Source organism: Moschus berezovskii, chromosome 1 (assembly GCF_049115385.1).
Source record: "Moschus berezovskii isolate FMDL1 chromosome 1, NW_MosBer_1.0, whole genome shotgun sequence".
Taxonomy (NCBI): domain Eukaryota; kingdom Metazoa; phylum Chordata; class Mammalia; order Artiodactyla; family Moschidae; genus Moschus; species Moschus berezovskii.
The window spans coordinates 159,414,376-159,439,447 of record NC_142460.1 but is presented as its reverse complement, the minus strand read 5'-3'; the positions used below and the strand labels follow the sequence as shown (position 1 = coordinate 159,439,447).

At 41.4% G+C, this 25,072-nt stretch overlaps 1 protein-coding gene across 3 annotated transcripts; it reads left to right on the top strand.

Annotated features, from left to right (window-relative positions):
- The first annotated feature begins 414 nt into the window (after positions 1–414).
- CDV3 (CDV3 homolog) lies at positions 415–15,539 on the top strand. 3 transcript variants are annotated; one of them, XM_055413543.2, is made up of 5 exons: positions 415–1,062; positions 1,746–1,822; positions 10,486–10,631; positions 11,144–11,297; positions 12,470–12,925. In XM_055413543.2, exons 1-5 carry the CDS (start codon positions 823–825, stop codon positions 12,618–12,620), a joined length of 768 nt encoding a protein of 255 aa, XP_055269518.1. In that variant the 5' UTR covers positions 415–822; the 3' UTR covers positions 12,621–12,925. The 3 variants fall into 3 exon arrangements, with proteins under 3 accessions (XP_055269518.1, XP_055269508.1, XP_055269527.1); XM_055413533.2 differs by having other exon boundaries at positions 423–1,062; positions 11,138–11,297; XM_055413552.2 differs by lacking the exon at positions 12,470–12,925 and adding an exon at positions 12,932–15,539 and having other exon boundaries at positions 428–1,062; positions 11,138–11,297.
- The last annotated feature ends 9,533 nt before the right edge of the window (positions 15,540–25,072 follow it).

Below are 25,072 nucleotides of genomic sequence, written 5' to 3'. Positions count from 1 at the left end.
GCCACAGTTTGCGGCGGACTAGCAGACACACGTGTACCCTACGCATGCGCCTAGAACGGACCTACCCGCCCCTTCGACCGGACCTCTTTAGCCAAGTCACCAACAAGCCCTCTAAATGCCCGCCCAAGGCTAAACCCTCGACCAATCAGAAGGCAAGAACCATCAGGTACGTCACTTATTTAGCATATACCCTCCCCCCGCCCCCAAGACACAGCCCCGCCCCGTCTGAGGCAGGGATTGTCGCCTAAGCGCTTCGTACTGGCACCTGATTGGCTCCCTTGCCAGCTCCGCCTCCGTCTCCTCTCACCGCCCTCCCCCCAACGCTCCCACAGTGGCGGGCGGAGCTAAGTACGCAGGCGCGGGCGCTGCCTCTCTTTTCTGGTGGCCCGCCCTCCCTCCTCCCCTCCCTCCCCTCCCCACCCCCTGTCCCCTCCTCTCCCGGCCTGCGTGCTCGCGTCTTCCTCCTGCACGCGCCGTCGCTAACCCTGCACTCTCGCCGGAGCCTCTGGCCCGCGCGTTCCTTTTTCCCTCCAGCTGTGGAGCGGGCGGGATCCTGCACTGCGATCGCAGCAGCAGCTGCAGCCCGGGCGGACTGGGGCGGCGGCAGCGGCACGCGAGCCCCTAGGAGGACCGTACCACCGCCCGCCAGCAGGCGGGGGGGAGCCGGTCGCCCCGCTGCACACGCCTCAGCGACCCCGCGGGACTGAGGCGTCGCCGCGCCCGGGAGCCTGAGCGCCGAGGCGGCCTCGACCCCGAGCTCGGAGCCCCGGCGGGCCTCGCCCGCCGCCGGCCCCACCCATCCGGGCCGAGGAGGCCGCGGCCATGGCTGAGACGGAGGAGCGGAGCCTAGACAACTTCTTCGCCAAGAGAGATAAAAAGAAGAAGAAGGAGCGGAGCAACCGGGCGGCGAGCGCAGCGAGCGCGGCGGGCGGCGCTGGCGGGAGCAGCGGAGCCACGGGCGCGGCGGGCGGTGGGGCGGGCGCGGGGGCCCGGCCGGGCGATAGCGGGACCGCGGGCGTGGGGGCCACTGGCCCTGGGGCCGCCACCAAGGTTGTGACAAAGGTGAGGGGCCGGGGAGTTAGGGCCCGGGCCGCGCGCTGGCGCCCATGTGCCCGCCCCCGCCTGCCTGCCTGGGGAAGCGGCCGGGCCGGCCGGCGGGCTGACGGGCGCGGAGGCTGCCACGTGACGCGGACTTCCCACGGCGGGCCGCCTCGCGTTCCCCGCCGGCCCGCAGCGGCCCGGCTCCCGACCCTCGCCGCCTGGCTCGCAGGCAGGCGGCGGCAGCCTCCCGGGGAATCGGCCCGGGTCGGAAGTGCATCTATCGGGTGACGTCTGCTCTGAGTAATTTAGCGTTCTGATTTCAGCCCAGTAGTGTGAGCTGAATTTTCTAACAGTCACGTTTGTGGCAGATCTAATTGGCTCGACTTGGTCTGGAAACCTGTAAAAGTAAAGTCTCATACAAGATTGAGGTAGACGTTTAGTTGTGGGCTTACTATTGACTTCATCCGACGTTTCCTGGTTGCTTTTAAAGTGACGAGTCTCGTTAAGGAACCGGGTGGGAGTTAACAAAGTTTAGTCACGTTTGTGCTCAAGCCTAGTGGCCTTGGGATTGAGCAAGGGCTTTGGCCAGAAAACGAGTCCACACTTTAGGTTCAAGCCACTTGATCTCTTTTTCATAGTCTGATAGTAGTTTTAGTTGTGTGTTAAAAATAGCTTTAATTGACTACCTGGTACTTGTTTTACAGGAGGAAGATGAGTGGAAAGAATTTGAGCAAAAAGAGGTTGATTACAGCGGCCTAAGAGTTCAGGCAATGCAAATAAGGTATGGTTTGGTTACAGATAACGTTTATGTCACCCACAGGATAAATACTGTATGTTTGGGGTTGTTTTTTTTTTTTTTTGTCCCAAAGCAGCATCGCAGTACTCTTGTGCTTTAGATATCCTTATTGCGACTAATGGATTGTGTCTACTCCTCTGTGTGATGGCAGCCCTTTTAATATGCCAGTCAAATTAGCTGCCAGTTCTAAAATCCTATGAGAGCTTGCCTATTTCAAATCTTGAGACAGCTAAAATGGATTTTGTGCTTTCAAAATTTTTACTTTTAATATTGGTGGGTTGAACTTTGCTTTTGTCCGAAAGGATAACATGGGTAGTTGTAATTGAAGCATAGTTACAGGGAAATAACAGATTTTACCTATTCAACTTGTGTAATCAGCACAGAAGTCAAGAAAGGAAACATTACTGGTAGAGAACCCCCCTCCAACCTCTTGTAGTCATTGTTTTCACCCCCAGATAACAACTGTCCTAACACTATAGTTTAATTTCCCCTAGAAATTTATAGAAATGGAATCATAGTCTAAGCATAAAGATTTAAGAAAACAGTAATTCCTGAACATTACATTGGTTGGTTTAGAAGATTTGAAATTAACATGTTTTATCAAATCCAGTCTAGGGTAGTCACATGAGCTTTAGATTCATGTAAATAAATGTCATGTTTTTGAAGGTTTCATGAAGTAGAAAATCCATTGGCTTAGATTGCTGCTGCGTCACTTCAGTCGTGTCCGACTCTGTGTGACCCCATAGACGGAAGCCCACCAGGCTCCCCCATCCCTGGGATTCTCCAGGCAAGAACACTGGAGTGGGTTGCCATTTCCTTCTCCAATGTGTGAAAGTGAAGTCGCTCAGTTGTGTCCGACCCTTAGCGACCCCACGGACTGCAGCCTACCAGGCTCCTCCATCCAGGGGATTTTCTAGGCAATAGTACTGGAGTGGCTTGCCATTGGCTTAGATTAAGAACCGTTTATTCCCAGTTTCAAGAAACAAGTGATCCTAGGGAGTTACATCAGTGCTCTCACTACTAGGGCCAAGTTCTTTTACTGGTTGGGGAACTAGTCCTGCATACGATGTGGTGTGGCCAAAGAAAGAAGTGATCCTGGTGCACTGCCTTCCAGATTGAAGTTCGTGATTTATATTTACTCGTGACCACCTGGCACAGTGGAGGAAATAACTGTTCCTTAAGAGAATACTGTTCTTTGACCTCACTCAGTTAAGTTCAGTCGCGTCCGACTTTGCGACCCCATGGACTGCAGGCTTCCCTGTCCATCACCAGCTCCTGGAGCTTGCTCAAACTCATATCCATCAGGTCAGTGATGCCATCCAGACACCTCATCCTCTGTCATCCCCTTCTCCTGCCTTTAATCTTTGCCAGTATCAGGGTCTTTTTCAGTGAGTCAGTTCTTCACATCAGGTGGCCACAGTATTGGAGTTTCAGCATCAGTCCTTCCAATGAAGGACTCACTAGATGGTAATGTTTATAATGTTAAATAACTTGTTAAAAAAGCAGGGCTAATGTTTATGACATTTGTTGAATACTTACCACAGCCGGGCATTCATGTCCTAGGTGCTTTCTCGCTGTTGCAAAGTGAAACCTGATTGATAGTGGGAAACTTAGGGAGTAGTTTCTCTACATTTGAAATACCTTCCTGGTGGTGTGAAAATAGAGGTGGTAAGACCGGAGGTTTATTCCCAATCACTTCTTGGCTTCCTTCATGTGTTAGATGTTTTTGAAGAGGTATAGTTTAGAAAATAATCCATTTTCTTTCTCCTAGGGCTTGGCTTTTAAAAATGGGGAGGAGGGGTATGGAGTTTCGACGGTTATTTGTGGTAGTGGAACCGCCTGTGTATTGGGTTCCTGTGTTCTGTGGTGGAGTAGGCTCTTGCTCGGCCTTTTCTGATTGCCAGGCCGTGTACTGCATGTTCTCAAAGACTCGATTACTGAGCAAGAGCAGCACTTTCTGAGGGAAGAGTTTTCAAGTTCACTGAATGCTGGAAGTTGATTTTGTTATGTAGGATATCTAAACTATCATCTATTTTTGTCATTGACTGTATATCCCATATCCATTCAGGGTTATTTTTCTTCATTTTTAGCTACTCCTGAGGTGGTGGGACATTACTTAAATCACTTTTATCCTTCACTTTTGCCAGAGGCGTAATTAAATCTCAGCTAGTGTGAGCATTGAGGTTTGCTTGACCCAAAATAGAGCAGCTTTTATACTGCATTTTACATTTTTAGCATCTAGTCATGGCCACTTAGTGGCCATGCAGAGGTCTTTCTCTTACCTGCTAACATTGAAAAACATACTTTCTTCCTGAAGGGAGCTGCTTTTGTGGATCCTTAGTCATTATGGGGTCTGGGTCTATCTCTGTTGCCTTCATAGATCAATAGAAGGGAATGTAAGTTTCCAGGAAAGGCTTGAGAGTGAGAAGCTGTCAGAGGTTTCATAATAATGACTGAAAGTTTTAACTTTAGACTGGATTTGGAGCTTCTCGGGTGGCTCAGTAGTAAAGAATCCTCCTGCCAATGCAGGCGATGTGGATTCAATCCCTGGGTGGGGAGAATAACCTGGAGAAGGAAATGGCAACCTATTCCAGTAGGAGTGGAAATCCCCAGGGAAAGACACATTGGTTCAATAGAATGGAAAGTAGGTTACTCACACAAATAGGATGTAGTTGATAATATAGCAAAAACATGGACTTAGGGAAAGACAAACCTGGGCCTGTGTCGTAGCCCTACTGCTTATGTGTGACCTTGGGCGAATTACTTGTGAATGTTCTCATCTGCAGAATTGAGATGACTGCTCAGATTTGTTGTGAGGATTTTGAACAGGATGTTCATAATATATCCGCTTGGTTCATGTTAATCAACTTCTCTATTTAGTGGGTAAAGTAGAGTGATTTACTCTTGGGAACTTCGCTGTTTAACTGTGAAGCATCTGCTATATAATTCCAATATTTGAAGGAGTCGTGGAGACACATTATGACTAAAGCCCTAGGCTGGTGAGTCAGTGGGCTTTCCAGATTGCTCAGTGGGCAAGAATCCACCTGCCAACAAAGGAGATGCTTTGTTGGTCAGTCTCTATCAGGAAGATCCCCTGAAGAAGGACCCACTCCAGTATTCTTGCCTGAAGAATCCCATGGCCAGAGGAGCCTGACGGGCTACAATCCATGGGGTCACAAAGAGTTGAATGTGACTGAGCACACATGCATGCTGGTGAGTCAGTTCAGTTTGGACTTAATAGGACAACATGCCATTTCAGGTTGGCAATAGTATAATCATACAAACAAAAATCCTCAGAGTTGCTGGAGTTCTTGAATGATTGTTGTCTATGGCTTGATCTTACCTTTTGTGCTGAAGCCCTTGGAAGGAGAGAGAAATGAAGTATCTCTCTTCTCCAATATTGGAGTGGGGTGGTTATGCCTTTAATTTGTCATCTTTTCTGTCCGTGAGAGAGGCAGCCTTTCAATATGGGACAAGAGAAAATGAAACTTCAGAAATTGACTTAAAATATCTTGAAATTCTCTGTCTGTAGTCTTAATGTTTTTCCTCCTAACTTTTTGTGTTGAAAAATTACAAACCACAGAAAAGTTGCAAGAATAGTAGAATAAGTACCCTTATACTTCTGCCTGAGACCTACCAATCATTTTTGCCACATTTGCTTTCTCTCTAGTTAACTGCATACAGTCTTAAAAGTTATTGGCACTAGTCTTTGTAGTAAGTTAGCATGCTTAACCTTTGTTGAAGCTAAGTGCAATTGAAAGAGGGGAAGTTTTCAGCAGCAGCAAACATACTGTGTTAACAATGTAGCTCACATTTACCAACTAGCTCAAGATTTAAGTACCAGGAGTAGTAGGAGGTCACGTGTCAAGTTTTGTGTCTAAGTTAATAAATCTTATTCAGGATTGCATCATTGTTTACAGACAGGTTCTGAGAGAGAAGCCATTGAGATGATAAAAGAGCCTGGTGCTTAAGCTTAGATTATTGGTTGATAGTAGGACCTGTAGGCCTTTCCCATCTTTAAAATGGATTTGAGGGAGAAAGATTTCATTTACTACTTGTTACTAAGTGGTGAGCACTTGTCATGTTTCAGTAACATGAGCCCAGTGGTTGTCTAGAAATCTTTGGACAACTAAACTTGAACCGATTAGGTAGAACTAGTTAAGTTGTCCTTTGAAGAGAAGAAATCAGCATCCAATCTGGATTCATTGTAGAAAATATCTCATGTCCGGGCATTGATTGTTAGGTCTTGGAGTTGTAAAAAAAAAAAACAACTCATGCTCAGCTGAACACTTGTGGGTCGTTCCAGTGATTTGTAGAGGCTGTGGATGGAGCCCAGAGAGAGACACTTAGATCTGCCATGAAGGGGCCGAGAAAGAGTCCTTGGATGGGGTACAGTGACATTTTAAGCTGCCAGGCATGACTCGTCAGGCAGTTTCTGTCTCCCCAGTTTACTGTCATGGCAGTGAATTGCATAAAACCAGTGGAACTGCCCATTATTACTGGCAAAAGTGCAGTCAAGTCTGGATTTTGTGTTAGCTGCTTTAGTGTTGGGAGAGGGGAGATAAGATGCTTAAATTCTGTAATGTCCTTTGAGATAAGGAGGTAAGACTGTTTTTTATAAATATAATGCTGTATCATATGTGATCCTGATGAGTCTTACTTCAAAAAAGTGAGTTTCTCAAATCCTAAAATTTAGAAAATTTTTGTATTTTAGATACAAAATATTTTAGAGCTATAAAGACAATAAAATGAAATGAGAGGCAGCCTGAAAGAATATGGGCTCTGGAGTCGCACTGACTTGACTCTGCTACCTTGTAGCCCTGGGAAAGGTCCTTTAAGTATCTTAATATGAGTTTCCTCATATGTACAATCACCCCACTCCAGTACTCTTACCTGGAAAATCCCATGGACGGAGCAGCCTGGTAGGCTGCAGTCCATGGGGTCACAAAGAGTCAGACACGACTGAGCGACTTCACTTTCACTTTTCATGCATTGGAGAAGGAAATGGCAACCCACTCCAGTGTTCTTGCCTGGAGAATCCCAGGGACAGAGGAACCTGGTGGGCTGCCGTCTATGGGGTCACACAGAGTCAGACACGACTGAAGCGACTTAGCAGCAGCAGCATATGTACAATGGGTCTTCTCCCCATCTTTGCTATTTTGAGGTTTAGCTTTGTAAAGTGGGTATAACACTGCCTGGCATAGTATAGAGATACTAAGTAAATACTCCTTTTTCTAGCATTATCATTCCTTCTACCCCACCAATAGCTCCGTATAGACTGAAGCATATTTAAGACAGTATACTTTTGAGTTGTGATAATGAATTTATAGTAGCATTGTAGTTTTTAAAGCATCAAATTTAGCTGATGAGAAGCCGTATATTGGGTTAAACGTTAAATTTTAGCCTAGTTGTCTTCTGTGGAAATAATTCTTTGTAACATGTTTTTTGTTCTTTGGCATTTGGAGGTGTGACATTTTCTGAAATACCTAAGTATGAAAGAGTAATACGATATTTACATTATCTCTGTCCTGCTATTGGTACTGTTAGCATTTCAGCAAGGCTCTTAACATCTCTGGGCCTTATTTCCCTCTGTTGAATGAAGTGTCTCAATTGGACAATTTCCAGTGTTTAGCTAATATTTCAGAATCTTATAAAGCCAAAATACTAAGTTGTCTTATGCCTATTATCAATATAAAATCCTTCTAATTAAAATAGATCACTTATTTTCTAGTGTAGTTTATACTCTGGAGGTATTTAGGATTTGTGGGGGTTTTTTAAAAATTCATTTCTGTCACTTTTCTGTAAGAGTGAAAAAAGTGATGAAGACTCAGCATTCTATCATACTAAATTGGAATTTTTCTTTTTTTTTTTTTCAGATCAGGAAAACAATGTTTTTTATTTTTAGAACATTTGAAAAGTAAAGGAGCATAAAGAAATATTCAAGGGATAATCAGTGTTAACATTTTTTGGCTTTCAGTTTATTACAAGCTGATAATTTTGGAGTTTAAATTGTTAATCACCAAATATTAAAATAATTTAAGGAAATAGCTATTTTGAAGTTATATGTATGTGAACAATTGTGATTCAGTGCATTGCTGGAAAACCATTTCAAAATGTAACTGACCAAATGAAAGCTATCATAGTTTGGGGGGCTATGAGAGTATAAAAGTGCCATGAAGTCACTTAAATCTTTATGAGCCTCATCCCCTCATCTGTCATGGATTGTGTAGCTAGGACATTACTAACTACTTAGTCATTATAGTTAAGTGAATAACACCTGTGCTTTTATTCATAGCCCAAATTACATTAAAGTGTCATTTACATAGTTGTGGCTTCAGAAGTGGGTAACTTTTCTTAAAAAACTTCTTTTGGGACAATTTTGACATTTGAGTACCACTGTTAGACTCCTGGATAAATTATGACATTCATACTCTTACCTATTCATTCTGCTTAAAAGCTTTAGGAAGAAGGTCATACTACTTGGTACCTGTTTTAAAACATTTTCTTGTTGCGTTTTTGCTTTTTCCAAATGCTATATTTTTTTCCTGTTAAAGGAATATGATGCTTTTATGAAAACTCAAATATTGAAAAAGCATGTAATAGCAAGTGCTGACAGTACTTACTTACTGTGTGCCAAGCACTGTTCTGTGTGCTTTATGTCTGTTAATCAGTCTTCATAATGGGATTGTTATCCCCATTTTACACATGAGGAGACTGAGGCATACAGAAGTTAGGTGCCATACTTACTCTTTCTAGCTGGTAAATGGCAGAGTCTGCATGTATTGAACAGGCAGTTTGGCCTTAGAATCTGCTCCTAAAGCATGAAGAAAATAAAACCATGCATTCTAGCATCCACTTTTTAACATTTAGCTAAAAAATCAGTCTAGATGTCTTTCTATTTATATTAAGGACATAGATTTTGTTTTAGTACATTGTTTATATGAAATGATTATTCCATGTTAATATAAGCCTTACACATTATTTTAAATGACTGGTTGAAATTATACTACATTTTATCAACAAGGAAAAAAAATTGAAGGCTGGCTTAGCCATACTCTGCATCCTTTTTTCCTCTCAAACCGTAGTCTTAAGTAAAGTCTTGTTATAAATGCAGATTGAAGGTAAGATCATTCTGCTTGCCCCTTCCTGTTGCCACCCTAGGCCTCTATAAGTTCTGCAGTTACCTTTGATTGGTGGGCAGTGTTGCATGGTACCATTGTCTCAGTGTCGTTAAAGGAGACCATTAGCAATTCAAGAAATTTGTCATGTAGCCAGAACTAATTTTAGTAGACATAGAAGGGTAACACCCTTAGATGTCATTTTGCAAAAACCGAGAGAAGCCCTAATGTTCCCAAGGTCACAGTCAGGGTAGGAGTCGTGTGCACATTGTTATGACCATCATTATGGATCAGCTATCAAAAAGAGAAAATATCTGAAAGAGTGGAAGGCCAAGGACACTATGTTTTTTTAATAGAGGAAAGGATAGTTAGATTGATGGTGGAGATTGATAAGCTGAAGACCTCGGAAACACCACAGTGTCATGGAAAATAATCCAGGGAAAAGGTAGTGTCTGTGCCAGATGCATCATCTACAGGGGCAAAGAAGTCTGACTTGGCAGTTATCTTTGTGCTGTCAAGCCAGTGGGATAGAAAGACAAGATATATGTACTTGTTAATTTAGCACATTCAGGTTTACATGACACAGTAATCCAGCACAAGGAGACATCATCAAAGATACCTTGGAGAGATTATACACTTCTGACTCAAGTCAATCAAGAATGGATAAATTAAGAAGAGCCATTAGATAGAACCTTAGAATGGTATGTCACCACTGAGGACGTATTTTGCATTTGTAATACAAAGACTGAGTTCTTGTATTCTCTTCTTTAAATGGGTGACACATCTCTGTTAGTAGGAACCAGTTCTGTGTATTCCCTATATCTGGATAGTAGAGACTGATGCTAAACACTAATTTGTTTTCCTCTGTTGGAATGTGAGTTAACTTTGAGAGTTTCTTGTTAACATTTACTAAAGGATTAGCAAATGAAATCAGACAACTTTTAAAAACAGTTCATTTGATCTGAACGTATGCTTACTATAAATGGCTGTTTGTACACCTTGGTTCCAGAAAAGAATCTGGTAGTTGTACTTTTGATTCTTTTTCTCTACATGTCAGGTTAGATTGACCTTTCTTCCCTCCCTCAGTAGGGACTCCTATAAGTGATCAGCGTAGATTGTTATAAGTTGATGTGTCAGTACGTTAAATATTTCTAGATGTTCTTGAGTGTATGAAGTTTGCAAAAAGAGAAATGGAGACTGTCAGTGGTTTTATGAACTTTTTTCCAATGATGAATTCTCTCACATGAAGTTAAGTTGAGGCCCCAATGCATAAAATAAAATCCCCTATTTCTTCCTTTCCCTTTAAAAAAAAACGAGCTTAGCATTTGGGCTTGAAGAGGGTTAAGTACCTTCTCCAGAATCACAGATCAGTACTGATAGAACTAAGGATTTGGACTGACAGATTTTCCACCTGAAAATTGGACTGCTCAGGTGCTTAATTTTTTTCCATATCCCTCATGAGGCCTGTCCCCCAGGACCAAACAAAAAACTTGTTTCTGTAATTGAATTCACATATTTATTTTCTAACAGTGAAAAGGAAGAAGATGAAGTTGAAAAAAGAGAAGATCCAAGTGATAATTGGGAAGAAGGTGGAGGTGGTGGTGGTGGTGTAGAAAAATCTTCAGGCCCTTGGAATAAAACTGCTCCGGTACAAGCACCTCCTGCTCCAGTAGTTGGTAATCTTAATATTTCCTTTTCATAAAGATGTGTTATTTGTCTATAATAGGCAGTCAGCTTTCAACTAAATGCATATTTGCAGTGAGTGAGTAGGGTCTTCTTTCTGTTGCTAGGAGAGAGAGATTTGTGTCTGATCTAAACACCTTTATATCCTCAATAAAGGAATTTGGAAGTTAAGGCTGTAGGCTACTTAAGTCTTACAGTAATCCTGTAGTGATGCTATAGCTTGCCAGACATGTTTTAAGGTTTTTGTTTTTTTGTTTGTTCTTCAGTTTTTGACAGCTGACTAAGTGCCCATCTTTTTTTTACCTTTTCCCATTTTACTCAGTCTGAGTTCTCAGAGGGGAATATCTCAGATAATTTTCTTTCTGTTGTTCAGAGATCTTTAATGCAAATAAATATTGGGTTTTTTTTTCCATAATTGTTAAATGATCAAGAACTCAGGAGTAGCTTGTTAAAATGCCAGGCACTTGAGTGGTTTCTCTAAACTGTTACAAAATGTCAGTTACAGAAACCCCAGAACCAACAATGACCAGTGGCGTGTATAGGCCTCCCGGAGCCAGGTTGACCACAACAAGGAAAGCACCACAAGGACCACCAGAAATCTATAGTGACACGCAGTTCCCATCCCTGCAGTCCACTGCCAAGCATGTAGAAAGCCGGAAGTAAGTATTCTCGGTATTTGGTTTTGAAACCTTTTGCTTTGGCCAGAAATTGGGGTGTTTGGTATTTGAAAACCCACCTTGGGGGTTGCAGTAAAGCCCTGGCTGCAGCTGAGACATAATTAAGAATTAGGGTAGGTCTTATATGCCCAGGAACTGGGGAGGAGAGGAAGAACCCTGGAAGGGCTGAGGGGAAAGAGCGCCAAAGATGGACATCTTCCGCAAGTTCCTCTTTTCCCTGGTTTGTGTCCTTCTGTGGCCATGACAGGTCTTACCTAGTTAGAATTCTTAATCAGTATTAGGTCCACTATTGCTGCTAAAGTGTTCCTTATATTATAGACTAGAGAAATCGGCAATATTTCATTGTATTCCCAGTTAATGTGAATAGATGAAAAATGCTGACATTTTTATATCTAATACTAAAAATAATCTTACTTCAGCAAGTACTTAAAATGAATGCTACCTGGAGTTAAATGACCACATATGGCACATAGACATCTTATAACGGGACATGATTTTTTTTTTAATGTAAATAAAATAAGAAGAAACGTAAATGACATAATACGGAATTTTGGGGGGGTGGCTTTTAAATTAAATCCTAGCCTTTTTGCTTCTTTGAGGGCACAACTGACTTGAATTTAAACCTCTGACTTGCTCTGTCCTACACACGAGGCACTGATTCACCACATACATCTTTATCTGATCCATTCCCATAAAGTAGAACTGCAGAGAGGTCTTTGAATAATGAGTAGAACTTTACTTGAATGAGAAAATTGTTGCCCTTACTTACGTATAAAAAAAGAGATGTATTGTCTTTTTTTTGCTAAGAGTAAAAGTGAGTCTTAGAAGGAGTCACCATGTCATTAGACAGCTTTTTAACTTTGCAGTTGTCTTGAATTTGGTCCCAGAATAGGATTTCCGTTAATAGTATTTGGTAGAATTGCTACCACAGAAAATATGACCGTAGAGCTTCAGTACAGTATTCTATATTTTCTGTTCAATTAAAACCTTAAAAATGGTTTTGATAAGGATTTTACACACCAGTTTCCCCCTCCTATCCCTTCCTCAAGATTTTTCCAAGGGGTGGCTTTTTTAATTTTAATTCAAGAAAGAATATTTTCAGAACAGCCCTAGTGAAGAAGAAATATTTACTGATTACATTTCTTTTCCCTTAGGGATAAAGAAATGGAGAAGAGCTTTGAAGTAGTAAGACACAAAACTAGAGGTAGGGATGAGTTTTCAAAAAACCAGGCCCTTAAACTTCAGCTAGACAACCAGTATGCTGTGCTTGAGAATCAGAAAAGCAGCCACACACAGTACAATTAAGGAATGGTGTTTGCTAACCCTTCTAAGGTAATTAAACCACAGCTAACTACCACGGACAGCCATCCATCATCTGATCTCTACTGGATCTACAGCTGATGCAGACCACTTGGTATACATGACTGACCATGCTGCGCTATGGAAGTTTAAGTGTTACAACTGCTCTTTATGTCTATTGGATTTAGGGGGGCGGGTTTCATAGTTATATTAATGTTCAAACTAGATTCAGCAGTGTTCTTTCATAATTACTCTGCGAGTACAAAAAAAATCAAAAACTGCAACCAGTGGTCATATCAAAATCTTTTTATGTTCAGATACTGAGCCTTCGTAAGGGTTGACTACCTCAGATTTGCTGCACTCATTGTGGACTTCATGTGGATCACAACTTCTGGATAAGAAGGTTACAGCTATTAAGTGTCGATGTGAAACTTGAAACCAGCTCTACTGGATTCCTATCAGAAATCCTGCAGAAAGTCAGCCATCTGGGTTCTGATCTGCTGTAAAAGATGAAGATTTAAGTGACCTTAATTAACCTGTCCTGTGCCCCATCTATAAGGAATACTCTGAGGTGGGCTGTGGCTGGATTAGACTTCGTGGAACATGCCGCTCTCAAAAGAACTGATGTGCTTGGATAATCTGTAGGGCTCTGATTTATAATTTAAAACTTTGAGTTGTATTCTGAGGTAACCACAAATTAAATTCAACCAAACTTGGGTCACCAAGTGGGGAAAGGGGTAGGAGGGAAGAATCTTATTTCTTTGAGTAATTTTTTATTTGGGTAATGCTTTTTCTGTGTTCCATATTAAGGCTTTTTTTTTTTTTTTTTTTTTGCTATCACTTGGAATAGTTCTTTGACAGAGCATATTGCTTAGCTCAGTAACCTGAAGTATGCATTGGAATTGTGAAATATCTCGTGAATTTGCCAATCCGTAGAGTGGAACCAAATGGCCTTTAATGTAAAGGGCAGTAAATGCAGGGGGCTCTACTTCAGGTGCTGCTAAAGCCTCCTCTAATCAGGTCTAAATTGTATAGTAAACTGGTGGAAAGACTTTGTTTAGTTTCTGCTCAGGCCAAGGGAGTCACTGTCCTGTCCTTACAAATTCAAAGCAGTAAGAGCAGAACCTCAACCTGAAACGCACTCAAGTTTCACATATTTTGCATGATCTTTGACAAGAATTCCAGATGCTCTTGTGCCCAAACACTTAAGGTGTTAGGTATTCTGTAGATGCGATGATTGTCCCAGCCTAGCTTTGGTATCAGCCTTCTGGTGTGTCTTTTAAGTTGATCATTTGGAGAGTCGGGCAAAAGACAGGTGATGTAGCACTTCTGTTTTTAATAATTACAGCTTAAACTATCCAGTAATTTTTAGTCCTGAAAAGGGAGAACAGGACGCTACCCAGGATTACTGAGAAGTCTTTCCATCTAATGATATAGTCTGGTAATTTCCTAGTTTTGTATCTTCAGTAGAAATATTTCAAAGTGGCATGTGACCACTTAATGCAGAGTCTGGGTTTCTCTATAATAAAATCCCTTTGCCAAATGTAGGAGTTGCAGACTTGCTACTGGCAAGAGTGAAGCAAATGGGTGAGTAAAACTATCCTGTTGTGGGAGCATTTTCCTCTAGAAGTTGAGTCTTGATAAAAGTGTCAATGCAGGAATCCCACTCCTGGGAAGCTAACAGCATCACCTGATGGGACCTGCAAACTGTATCTGGGCAATAATGTTGGAGTTACTTGAGATGGCAGGCAGGATGCCTATGTTCTGATGTGCTTGGGTGAGTAGCTGAACCAGCCAAGGAGAGGTTGAATGAGAAACAAAGGATTCTTGGTTAATCTGAAGACTTCATTTGGGAACCAAAAATCTTTCAACAAATAATCTCTTGGACCTTGAACCACATATTTCCCCTGAAAAGTGCATTTTTTCCAGCAAAACTTTGTTGGGGGTTATGTTATTAAGGAACTGAGATGAATATATGGAAGTTATTTAATGGCATAGAAATCTAAAGACCTGAAAGGAGACCTAAAAATCCCAACCCTTGTTACGACTTTTTAAAAGATTGTGGAATTATCAAAGTGCACATGAATCAAGTTTTAATATGCTGTATGATGGGTGGATGAGGCTGTCCATTGTACCATTTCTTTCTTTGAATTCTCAGGCATGGTTTGGCAGTGCAAAAACTATGTGTCATTAACAAATTCAATAAAAAGTAAATATATGGATTTTGGAGTCTGGTTTTTGCTCAACTGGTAACTTATCCTCTATCTTTGCAAATGAAGGATTGATAACATTCCTGCTTTGCTCTGGGAGGATGATAATCTCATCCTGAGTGACCTTCCCATTTGAGAAATGTTGGTTTTTAATGTTAAAAAACCAGATCTGGAATGAAATTGTGAAACTGTGATAAATGTTCTTTTCCAAAGATAAAAACTGAGATGCACACTTGTCTTCATTGCTGTATTAAGTTTTGTTTTCTTAGACCATGGCAGGGAATCTGCACTATCTACTATGTAAACAGAGATTTGAGGCCTTACCCTCTGAGAAGCTTACAAATTTCTCGAGTGAGAAATTTCAGAACTTTGTCTGAATTATAGTCCCTACCAGGCTTCCCTGGTAGCTCAGATGGTAAAGGATCTACCTGCAATGCAGTAGACCCTGATTCAGTTCCTGGGTTGGAAAGTTCCTCTGGAGAAGGGATAGTCTACCTACTCGAGTATTCTTGGGTTTCTCTGATGGCTCAGACAATAAATCTGCCTGCAATGTGGGAGACATGGGTTGGAGACCTGGGTTCAATCCCTGAATTGGGACGATCCTCTGGAGAAGGCCATTGAAACCCACTTAAGTATTCTTGCCTGGGGAATCCCGTGTGGACAGGAGCGTGGTAGGCTAGAGTCCATGGGGTCACAGAGTTGGACATGACTGAGCGACTAAGCATATGTAGTGCCTAAATTTCTAAAAAATAGAGAAAGTATATTTTAAATAATTTTTGAAATGCCAAAAGTCAAATACAAGTATTTGAACTACTCATTTTGGAATGTATGTGTGTTTTTTTTCATGCCTACAACTCATTTGTTTAGTAACCGAAGTATGTACCTGTTAATGTTCCTCATCCATTTCATCCATCCCCATATGCCCATCTCCCCTCTGGCAACCATATGCTTGAAGTTCTGTTACATTTTTTTTTTTAATTACACCTATAAGTGGAATTATTACCTGTCTGACTTAACTTCACTAAGTGTAATGCCCTCCAAGTTCATCCACATTGCTAATAGCAAATTTTCATTCCTTTTTAAGGTTGAGTATATGGGCTTCCCAGGTGGCTCAGTGGTAAAGACTCCACCTGCCAATGCAGGAGACAGGAAATGGGGGTTCAGTGCCTGGATCTGGCAGGCAGACCCTCTGGGGAAGGAAATGGCAACCCACTCCAGTATTCTTGCCTGGGAAATCCCATAGACAGAGGAGCATGGCAGGCTGCAGTCCATGGGGTCAAAAAGAGTCAGACACAACTTAGTGACTAAACAATTACTGTATATATGTAACACATTGCCTTCATGTGTCTGTTGATGGACACGGGTTGCTTCCTGTTACAGTAACTTGGCTATTGTAAATAATGCTGCATTGAACATAGAGATGAACGTGTCTTCAACTTAGAGATTTTGCTTTTCTTGGATAAACACCCAGGAGTGGTTATTGCTGGGTTGTACGGCAGTTATTTTTAATTTTTTGAGAAATATCCATACAGTTTTCCATAGTGGCTGCACAGAATTACATTCCCACAAATAGCACGAGGGTTACCTTTTCTTCACATCCTTGAGAATCTTATTTGTTCTCTTTACAATAATGGCCATTTTGACAGGTGTGAGGTGATATTGTGGCTTTGGTTTACATTTCCCTGATTAATACTGATGTTGAACATCCTTTCATGTGTCTCGCTGTCTATGACTTCAGTGGCAAAATGTCTTCTCAGGTCCTCTGTCCATTTGATTTTTTTTTCTTTTGGTCCTGCTGCACGGCATGTGGGATCTTAGTTCCCCAACCGGGAACCAAAACCTCACTCCCTACAGTGAAAGCATGAAGTCTTAACCACTGGACAACCAGGAAAGCCCTTGTTTGAGTTAAATTTGGACATTAACATGGCTGATTCATTGTATGGCAAAAATCACTACAATATTGTAATCAGCCTCCAATTAATTTTTTAAAAATTTGGACATTAAGCACTTACCAGATATATCCTTTGCAAATACCTTCTCCCATTCAGTAGGTGGCCTTTTCATTTTGTTGGTAGTTTCTTTCCTGTGCAAATGAGTAAAAGCTTTTTAGGTTGTAGTCCCATTTTTTTGTTTCTTTTGCCTGCTGCTGCTGCTGCTAAGTCGCTTCAGTTGTGTCCAACTCTGCGACCCCATAGATGGCAGCCCACCAGGCTCCCCCATCCCTGGGATTCTCTGGGCAAGAACACCGGAGTGGGTTGCCGTTTCCTTCTCCTGAGGAGACATCAAACATAGATGGAGAAAAAGAGGAAGCAACAGCAGATTTTATTTTCTTGGGCTCCAAAATCACAGCAGATGGTGACTGCAGCCCTATAAAGACACTTGCTCCTTGAAAGAATAGCTGTGACAAACTTAGTGTATTAAAAAACAGGGGCATCACTTTGCTGACAAAGATCCATACAGTCAAAGTTACAGTTTCTCTAGTAGTCATGTATGGATGTGAGAATTGACCATAAGGAAGGCTGAGTGCTGAAGATTTGATGCTTTCGAATTGTGCTGCAGAAGACTAAGTCCCTTGGACTGCAAGGAGATAAAACCAGTCAATCCTAAAGGAAATCAACCCTGAATAGTCATTAGAAGAACTGAAGCTGAAGCTCCAATACTTCAGCTACCTGTTGTAAAGAGACACTGGAAGAGACTTTTTCATTGGAAAAGACTCTGATGCTGGGCAAGATTGAGGGCAGAAGAAGAAAGGGGTGACAGAGCATGAGATGGTTGAATGGCATCACTGACTCAATGGACAAACTCCAGGAGATAGTGGAAGACAGGGAAGCCTGGCATGCTACAGCCCATGGGGTCGCAAAGAGTTGGATACAGCTTTGCAACTGAACAACAGAGAGAGTAAAGAGCATGGTCCCTATGTTTTTTCTCTTAGAAGTTTTATGGTTTCAGGTCTTACATTTAAATCTTTATTCCATTTTGAGTTTATTTTTTTGTTTGTTTGTTTGTTTTTGAGTTTATTTTTATGTATGGTGTGAGTAAGTAGTTCAGTGTCTTTTCCAGGTAGCTGTCCAGTTTCCCAAGTCATTTATTGAAGAGGCTGTCTTTTTTTCTGTTGTTTGTCCCTTATCATAGATTAATTGATATAAGTGTGGGTTTGTTGCTGGGCTTGCTGTTCTTTTCCATTAATTTATGTATGTTTTTATGCCAATATCATGCTTTTTTGATTACTTTAACTTTGTAGTATACTTTGAAATCAGGGATCATGTTACCTCCAGCTTTGTTTTTTCTCTAGGTTGTTTTGCCTATTTGGTGTTTATGGAAATTTTAGAATTATTCTAGTCCTATGAAGAATGTTGTTGTTTAGTTGCCAAATCATGACCAACTCTTCACAACCCCATGGACTGCAGCAAACTAGGCTGGCTTCCCTTTCCCTCATCTCCCAGAGTTTGCCCAAGTTCATGTCCATTCAATTGGTGATGCCATCCAGCCATCTCATCCTCTGTCCCCTCTTCTGCCTTCAATATTTGCCAGCACTACAGTCTTTTCTAATGAGTTGGCTGTTTGCATCAAATGGCCAAAGAATTGGAGCTTCAGCATCAGCCCTTCCAATGAGTATTCAGGGTTGATTTCCTTTAAGATTGACCAGTTTTGATCTCCTTGCTGTCCAAAGGACTCTCAAGAGTCTTATCCAACACCACAGTTCAAAAGCATCAATTCTTCAACGTTCTGCCTTCTTTATGGTCCAGCTCTCACATCCATACATCACTACTGGAAAGACCATCAGTTCAGTTCAGTTCAGTCACTCAGTCGTGTCTGACTCTTTGCGACCCCATGAATCACAGCACGCCAGGCCTCCCTGTCCATCACCAACTCCCGGAGTTCACTCAAACTCATGTCCATACAGTCGGTGATGCCATCCAGCCATCTCATTCTCTGTTGTCCCCTTCTCCTCCTGCCCACAATCCCTCCCAGTATCAGAGTCCTTTCCAGTGAGTCAACTCTTTGCATGAGGTGGCCAAAGTATTGGAGTTTCAGCTTTAGCATCAATCCTTCCAATGAACACCCAGGATTGATCTCCTTTAGAATGGACTGGTTGGATCTCCTTGCAGTCCAAGGGACTCTCAAGAGTCTTCTCCAGCACCACAGTTCAAAAGCATCAATTCTTTGGCACTCAGCTTTCTTCACAGTCCAACTCTCACATCCATACATGACCATGGGAAAAACCATAGCCTTGACTAGACGGACCTTTGTTGGCAAAGTAATAGCCTTGAGTATATCGCCTTTTGTCAGCAAAGTGATGTCTTTGCTTTTTAACACACTGTCTAGGTTTGTTAAAGCTTTCCTGCCGAGAAGCAATCTTCTAATTTCATGGCTGCTGCAGTCACCTTTGGCAGTGATTTTACAGTGTAAGAAGAGGAAATTGTCATTACTTCCACCTTTTCTCCTTCTATTTGTCATGAACTGATGGACTGGATGCCATGATCTTAGTTTAATATTGAATTTTAAGCCAGCTTTTTCACTCTCCTCCTTCACCCTCAACAAAATGCTCTTAAGTTCCTCTTCACTTTCTGCCATTAGAGTGGTAACATCCACATATATCTGAGGTTGTTATTTCTCCTGGCAATCTTGATTCCAGCTGTAATTCATCCAGCCCAGCAATTCACAAGATATACTCTGCATATAAGTTAAATAAACAGGGTAACAATAAGCATCATTGTGGAAAATATCATCAGTATTTTGATAGGGATTGCATTGAATCTGTAGAGTATGGTCATTTTAACAAAATTCTTCAATTCATGAGCACCATACATCTTTCCATTTGTTAGTGTCATCAATTTCATTCATCAGTGAGTACAGGTCTTTCACCTTAGTTGGATTTATTCCTTGTATTTTGATGAGACAGTAAACAGAATTTTTCTTTCTGAGAATTGTTAGTATATAGGAATGCAATAGATTTTCTGTATATTAATTTTGTATCCTGCAACTTTACTGAATTCATTGGTAAGTTCTAATAGTTTATTTGGTGGCATCTTTAGGATTTTATTGGGCTTCCCTGGTAGCTCAGTTGGTAAAGAATCTGCCTGCAGTACAGGAGACTGGGGTTCAATCCCTGGGTCAGGAAGATCCCCTGGAGAAGGAAATGGCAAACCACTCTAGTCTTCTTGGCTGGAAAATCCCATGAAAGAGAAACACAAACTGGGCAACTAACATTTTCACTTAGGATCTTGTATATGTTAGGATTATGTCATTGCAAACAGTGACAGCATTACTTCATCCTTTGAAATTTGAATTTCTTTTATTTTTCTCATCTGATTACTGTTACTAGGACTTACTATGTTGAATAAAAGTGGTGAGAGTGACACTACTATTCAACATAGATTTGGAAGTCCTGGCCGCAGAAATCAGAGAAGAAAAAGAAAGGAATCCAGATTGGAAGAGAAGTAAAACTCTCAGTGTTTGAAGATGACATGATCCTCTACATAGAAAACCCTAAACATGCCACCAGAAAATTACTATAGCTAAAGCTGAAACTGCAATACTTTGGCCACCTCATGCGACGAGTTGACTCACTGGAAAAGACTCTGATGCTGGGAAAGGTTGGGGGCGGGAGGAGAAGGGGACGACAGAGAATGAGATGGCTGGATGGCATCACCGACTCTGTGGACATGAGTTTGAGTGAACTCCAGGAGTTGGTGATGGATAGGGAGGCCTGGCGTGCTGTGATTCATGAGGTCGCGGAGAGTCGGACACGACTGAGCGACTGAACTGAACTGAACTGAACTGAATCAATAAATATGGTAAAGTTGCAGGATATAAAATTAATACACAGAAATCGCTTTCATTCCTATACACTAATAATTAAAAATCAGAAAGCGAAATTAAGGAAACAATCCCCTTCATCACTGCAATGAATTTGTTTACAGAAAAGTATAAAACATTGATGAAAGAAATCAAAGATGACACAAATAGATGGAGAAACATACCATGTTCTTGGATTGGAAGAATCAATATCGTGAAAATGAGTATACTTCCCAAAGCAATCTATAGATTCAATGCAATCCATATCAAGCTGCTGCTGCTGCTAAGTCACTTCAGTCGTGTCCGACTCTGTGTGACCCCACAGACGGAAGCCCACCAGGCTCCACTGTCCCTGGGATTCTCCAGGCAAGAACACTGGAGTGGGTTGCCATTTCCTTCTCCAATGTGTGAAAGTGAAAAGTGAAAGCGAAGTTGCTCAGTCGTGTCCTACCCCTAGCGACCCCACGGACCACAGCCTACCAGGCTCCTCCATCCATGGGATTTTCCAGGCAAGAGTACTGGAGTGGCTTGCCATTGCCTTCTCCTCCATATCAAGCTACCAATGTTATTTTTCATAGACGTAGAATAAATAATTTCACAATTTGTATGGAAACACAAAAGACCCCTAATAGCCAAAGCAATCTTGAGAAAGAAGAATGGAACTGGAGGAATCAACCTGTCTGACTTCAGACTATACTGCAAAGCTACAGTCATCAAAAGACAGTATGGTACTGGCAGAAAGACAGAAATACAGATCAATGGAACAAAATAGAAAGCCCAGAGATAAAATCCACTCACCTATTGACACCTTATTTTTGACAAAGGAGGCAAAAATATACAATGGAGAAAAGATAGTCTCCATTGTATATGTATGGGAAAACTGGTCAATTACATGTAAAGGAATGAAACTAGAACACTTTCTAACACCATACACAAAAATAAACTCAAAATGGATTAAAGACCTAAATGTAAGACCAGAAACTAAAATTCTTAGAGGAAAACATAAGCAGAACTCTCTTTGAAATAAATCACAGCAAGATCCTGTACTAACCTCATTGAGTAATGGAAATAAAAACAAAAGATAAATGGGACCTAATTAAGCTTAAAAGCTTTTGCACAACAAAGGAAACTATAAGCAAGGCTAAATGACAGCTCTCAGAATGGGAGAAAATAATAGCAAAGGAAACAACTGACAATTAATCTCCAAAATATACAAACAGCTTATGCAGCTCAATACCAGAAAAATGAACAACACAATCAAAAATTGGGCCAAAGACCTAAACAGACATTTCTCCAAAGAAGACAAACAGAAAGCTAACAAACAAATGAAAATATGCTCAACATCACTCAGAGAAATGCAAATCAAAACCACAATAAGGTATCATCTCATACCAGTCAGAAAAAAGTCTCCAGTTTGGTTAAGTTCAGTTGCTCAGTTGTGTCCGACTCTTTGCAACCCCATGAATCACAGCACGCCAGGCCTCCCTGTCCATCACCAACTCCTGGAGTTCACTCAAACTCATATCCATCGAGTCGGTGATGCCATCCAGCCATCTCATTCTCCGTCGTCCCCTTCTCCTCCTGCCCCCAATCCCTCCCAGTATCAGAGTCTTTTCCAGTGAGTCAACTCTTTGCATGAGGTGGCCAAAGTATTGGAGTTTCAGCTTTATCATCAGTCCTTCCAATGAACACCCAGGATTGATCTCCTTTAGAATGGACTGGTTGGATCTCCTTGCAGTCCAAGGGACTCTCAAGAGTCTTCTCCAGCACCACAGTTCAAAAGCATCAATTCTTCGGCGATCAGCTTTCTTCACAGTCCAACTCTCACATCCATACGTGACCACTGGAAAAACCAGAGCCTTGATTAGACGGACCTTTGTTGGCAAAGTAATGTCTCCGCTTTTTAATATGCTATCTAGGTTGGTCATAACTTTCCTTCCAAGGAGTAAGCGTCTTTTAATTTCCTGGCTGCAATCAGCATCTGCAGTGATTTTGGAGCCCCCCAAAATAAAGTCTGACACTGTTTCCACTGTTTTTCCGTTTCCCATGAAGTGATGGGACCAGATGCCATGATCTTTGTTTTCTGAATGTTGAGCTTCAAGCCAACATTTTCACTCTCCTCTTTCACTTTCATCAAGAGGCTTTTTAGTTGCTCTTCATTTTCCACCATAAGGGTGGTGTCATCTGCATATCTGAGGTTATTGTTATTTCTCCCGGCAATCTTGATTCCAGCTTGGGCTTCTTCCCGCCCAGCGTTCCTCATGATGTAGTCTGCATATAAGTTAAATAAGCAGGGTGACAATATACAACCTTGACGTACTCCTTTTCCTATTTGGAACCAGTCTGTTGTTCCATGTACAGTTCTGACTGTTGCTTCCTGACCTGCATACAGGTTTCTCAAGAGGCAGGTCAGGTGGTCTGGTATTACCATCTCTTTCAGAATTTTCCACAGATTATTGTTATCTACACAGTCAAAGGCTTTGGCATAGTCAATAAAGCAGAAATAGATGTTTTTCTGGACCTCTCTTGCTTTCTCCATGATCCAGCAGATGTTGGCAATTTGGTCTCAAACAATAAATGCTGGAGAGGGTATGGAGGAAAGGGAACCCTCTTATACTGATGTTGGGAGTGCAAACCACAACAGCCACTGTGAGAACAGTGTGGAGATTCCTTTAAAAACTGGGAGTAGAATTGCCACATGACCCAGCAATCCCACTTCTGGGCATACACCCCTAGGAAACCAGAATTGAGACACATGTACCCCAATGTTCACTGCAGCACTATTTACAATAGCTAGGACATGAAAGCAACGTAGATGTCCATCGGCAGATTAAGAAAGTTGTGGTACGTATACACAATAGAATATCATTCAGCTATAAAAAGGAACACGTTTAAGTCAGTTCTAATGAGGTAGATGAACCTTGAGCCAATTATACAGAGGGAAGTAAGTCAGAAAGAGAAAGACAAATACTATATATTAATACATGTATATGGAATTTAGCAAGATGGTACTGACGATCCTACATGCAGGGCAGCAAAGGAGACAGATGTAAAGAATAGACTTTCAGACTCAGTGGAAGAAGGTAAGGGTCGGATGATTTGAGAGAATAGCATTGAAATTGTACATTACCATATGTAAAATAGATGACAAGTGCGAGTTTGATGCATGAAGCAGGGCACCCAAAGCCAGTGCTCTGGGACAACCCAAAGGGATAGATTGGGGACGGAGGTGGGAAGGGGTTTCAGGATGGGGATGGGGGGACACATGTATACCTGTGGCCAATTCATGTTGTTGTACAGCAAAAACCATCACAATATTGTAAAGTAATTATCCTCCAATTAAATTTTAAGAAAAGTGAGAGTGGGCATCCTTGTTTTGTTCCTGATCTTAGAAGAAATGCTTTTAGCTTTTTACCAAATGTTAGCTGTGGGCTTGTCATATATGACTTTTATTATATTGAGGTGTGTCCCTCTATACCAACTTTGTTGGGAATTTTTAAATCGTAAATGGATTTTGAATCTTGTCGAAAGCTTTTCTGAATCTACTAAGATGATCATGATTTTTCTTCCTGATTTTTTTTTTTAATATTTTATTTGGCTGTGGCAGGTCTCAGTTGCAGCGTGCAGGATCTTCAATCTTTGTGGCAGCATGTGGGATCTTTTAGTTGTGGCATGTGAGCTCTTAGTTGTGGCATGTGGGATCTAGTTCCCTGACCAAGGACTGAACCCAGTCCCTGTACGTTGGGAGCATGGAGTCTTAGCCACTGGACCACCAAAGATGTTCCCTCTTCAGTGTGTTCATATGGTGTATCACATTAATTGGTTTGGGATATCGAACCATCCTTGCATCTCTGGGGCAAATCTCACTTAGTCATGGTGTATGATCCTTTTAATGTTTTGTTGAATTTGGTTTGCTAATATTTTGTTGGGTATTTTTACATCTGTATTTATCAATGATATTGGCCTGTAATTTCTTGTTTTTATGATATCTTTAGTTTTGGTATCAGGATGTTGTTGGCCTTGTAGAATGAGTTTGCAAGTGTTCCTTCCTCTGCACCTTCTGGAGTTTGAGAAGTGTAGGTGTTAACTCCTTAACTGTTTGGTAGAATTCAGCTGTAAGTTTGTGGACTTTTGTTGGAAGTTTTTTAAAATACTGACTCAATTTCCATTCCTGTTAATTAGTCTGTTCATGTTTTCTATTCCTTTCTGATTCAGTTTGGGGAGATTGTACATTTCTAGGAATTTCTTCTAAGTTTTCCAGTTTATTGACGTAAATGTTCACAGTATTCTCATGGTCTTGTGTTTATGTGGCATTGGTTGTAACTTCTCTATTTTCATTTCTGATTTTTACTTATTGGGGCCCTCTCTCTTCCTTGATGAAGCTGGATAAACATTTATGAGTTGTATTTATCTTTTCAAAGAACCAGCTCTTGGTTGTATTGATTTTTT

Coding starts and splice junctions, on each gene's coding strand:
- CDV3 (XM_055413533.2), top strand. CDS start 823: ATGGCTGAGACGGAGGAGCGGAGCCTAGACAACTTCTTCGCCAAGAGA. Junction 1,063..1,745: donor CCACCAAGGTTGTGACAAAG/GTGAGGGGCCGG, acceptor CTTGTTTTACAG/GAGGAAGATGAGTGGAAAGA. Junction 11,298..12,469: donor AAGCATGTAGAAAGCCGGAA/GTAAGTATTCTC, acceptor CTTTTCCCTTAG/GGATAAAGAAATGGAGAAGA.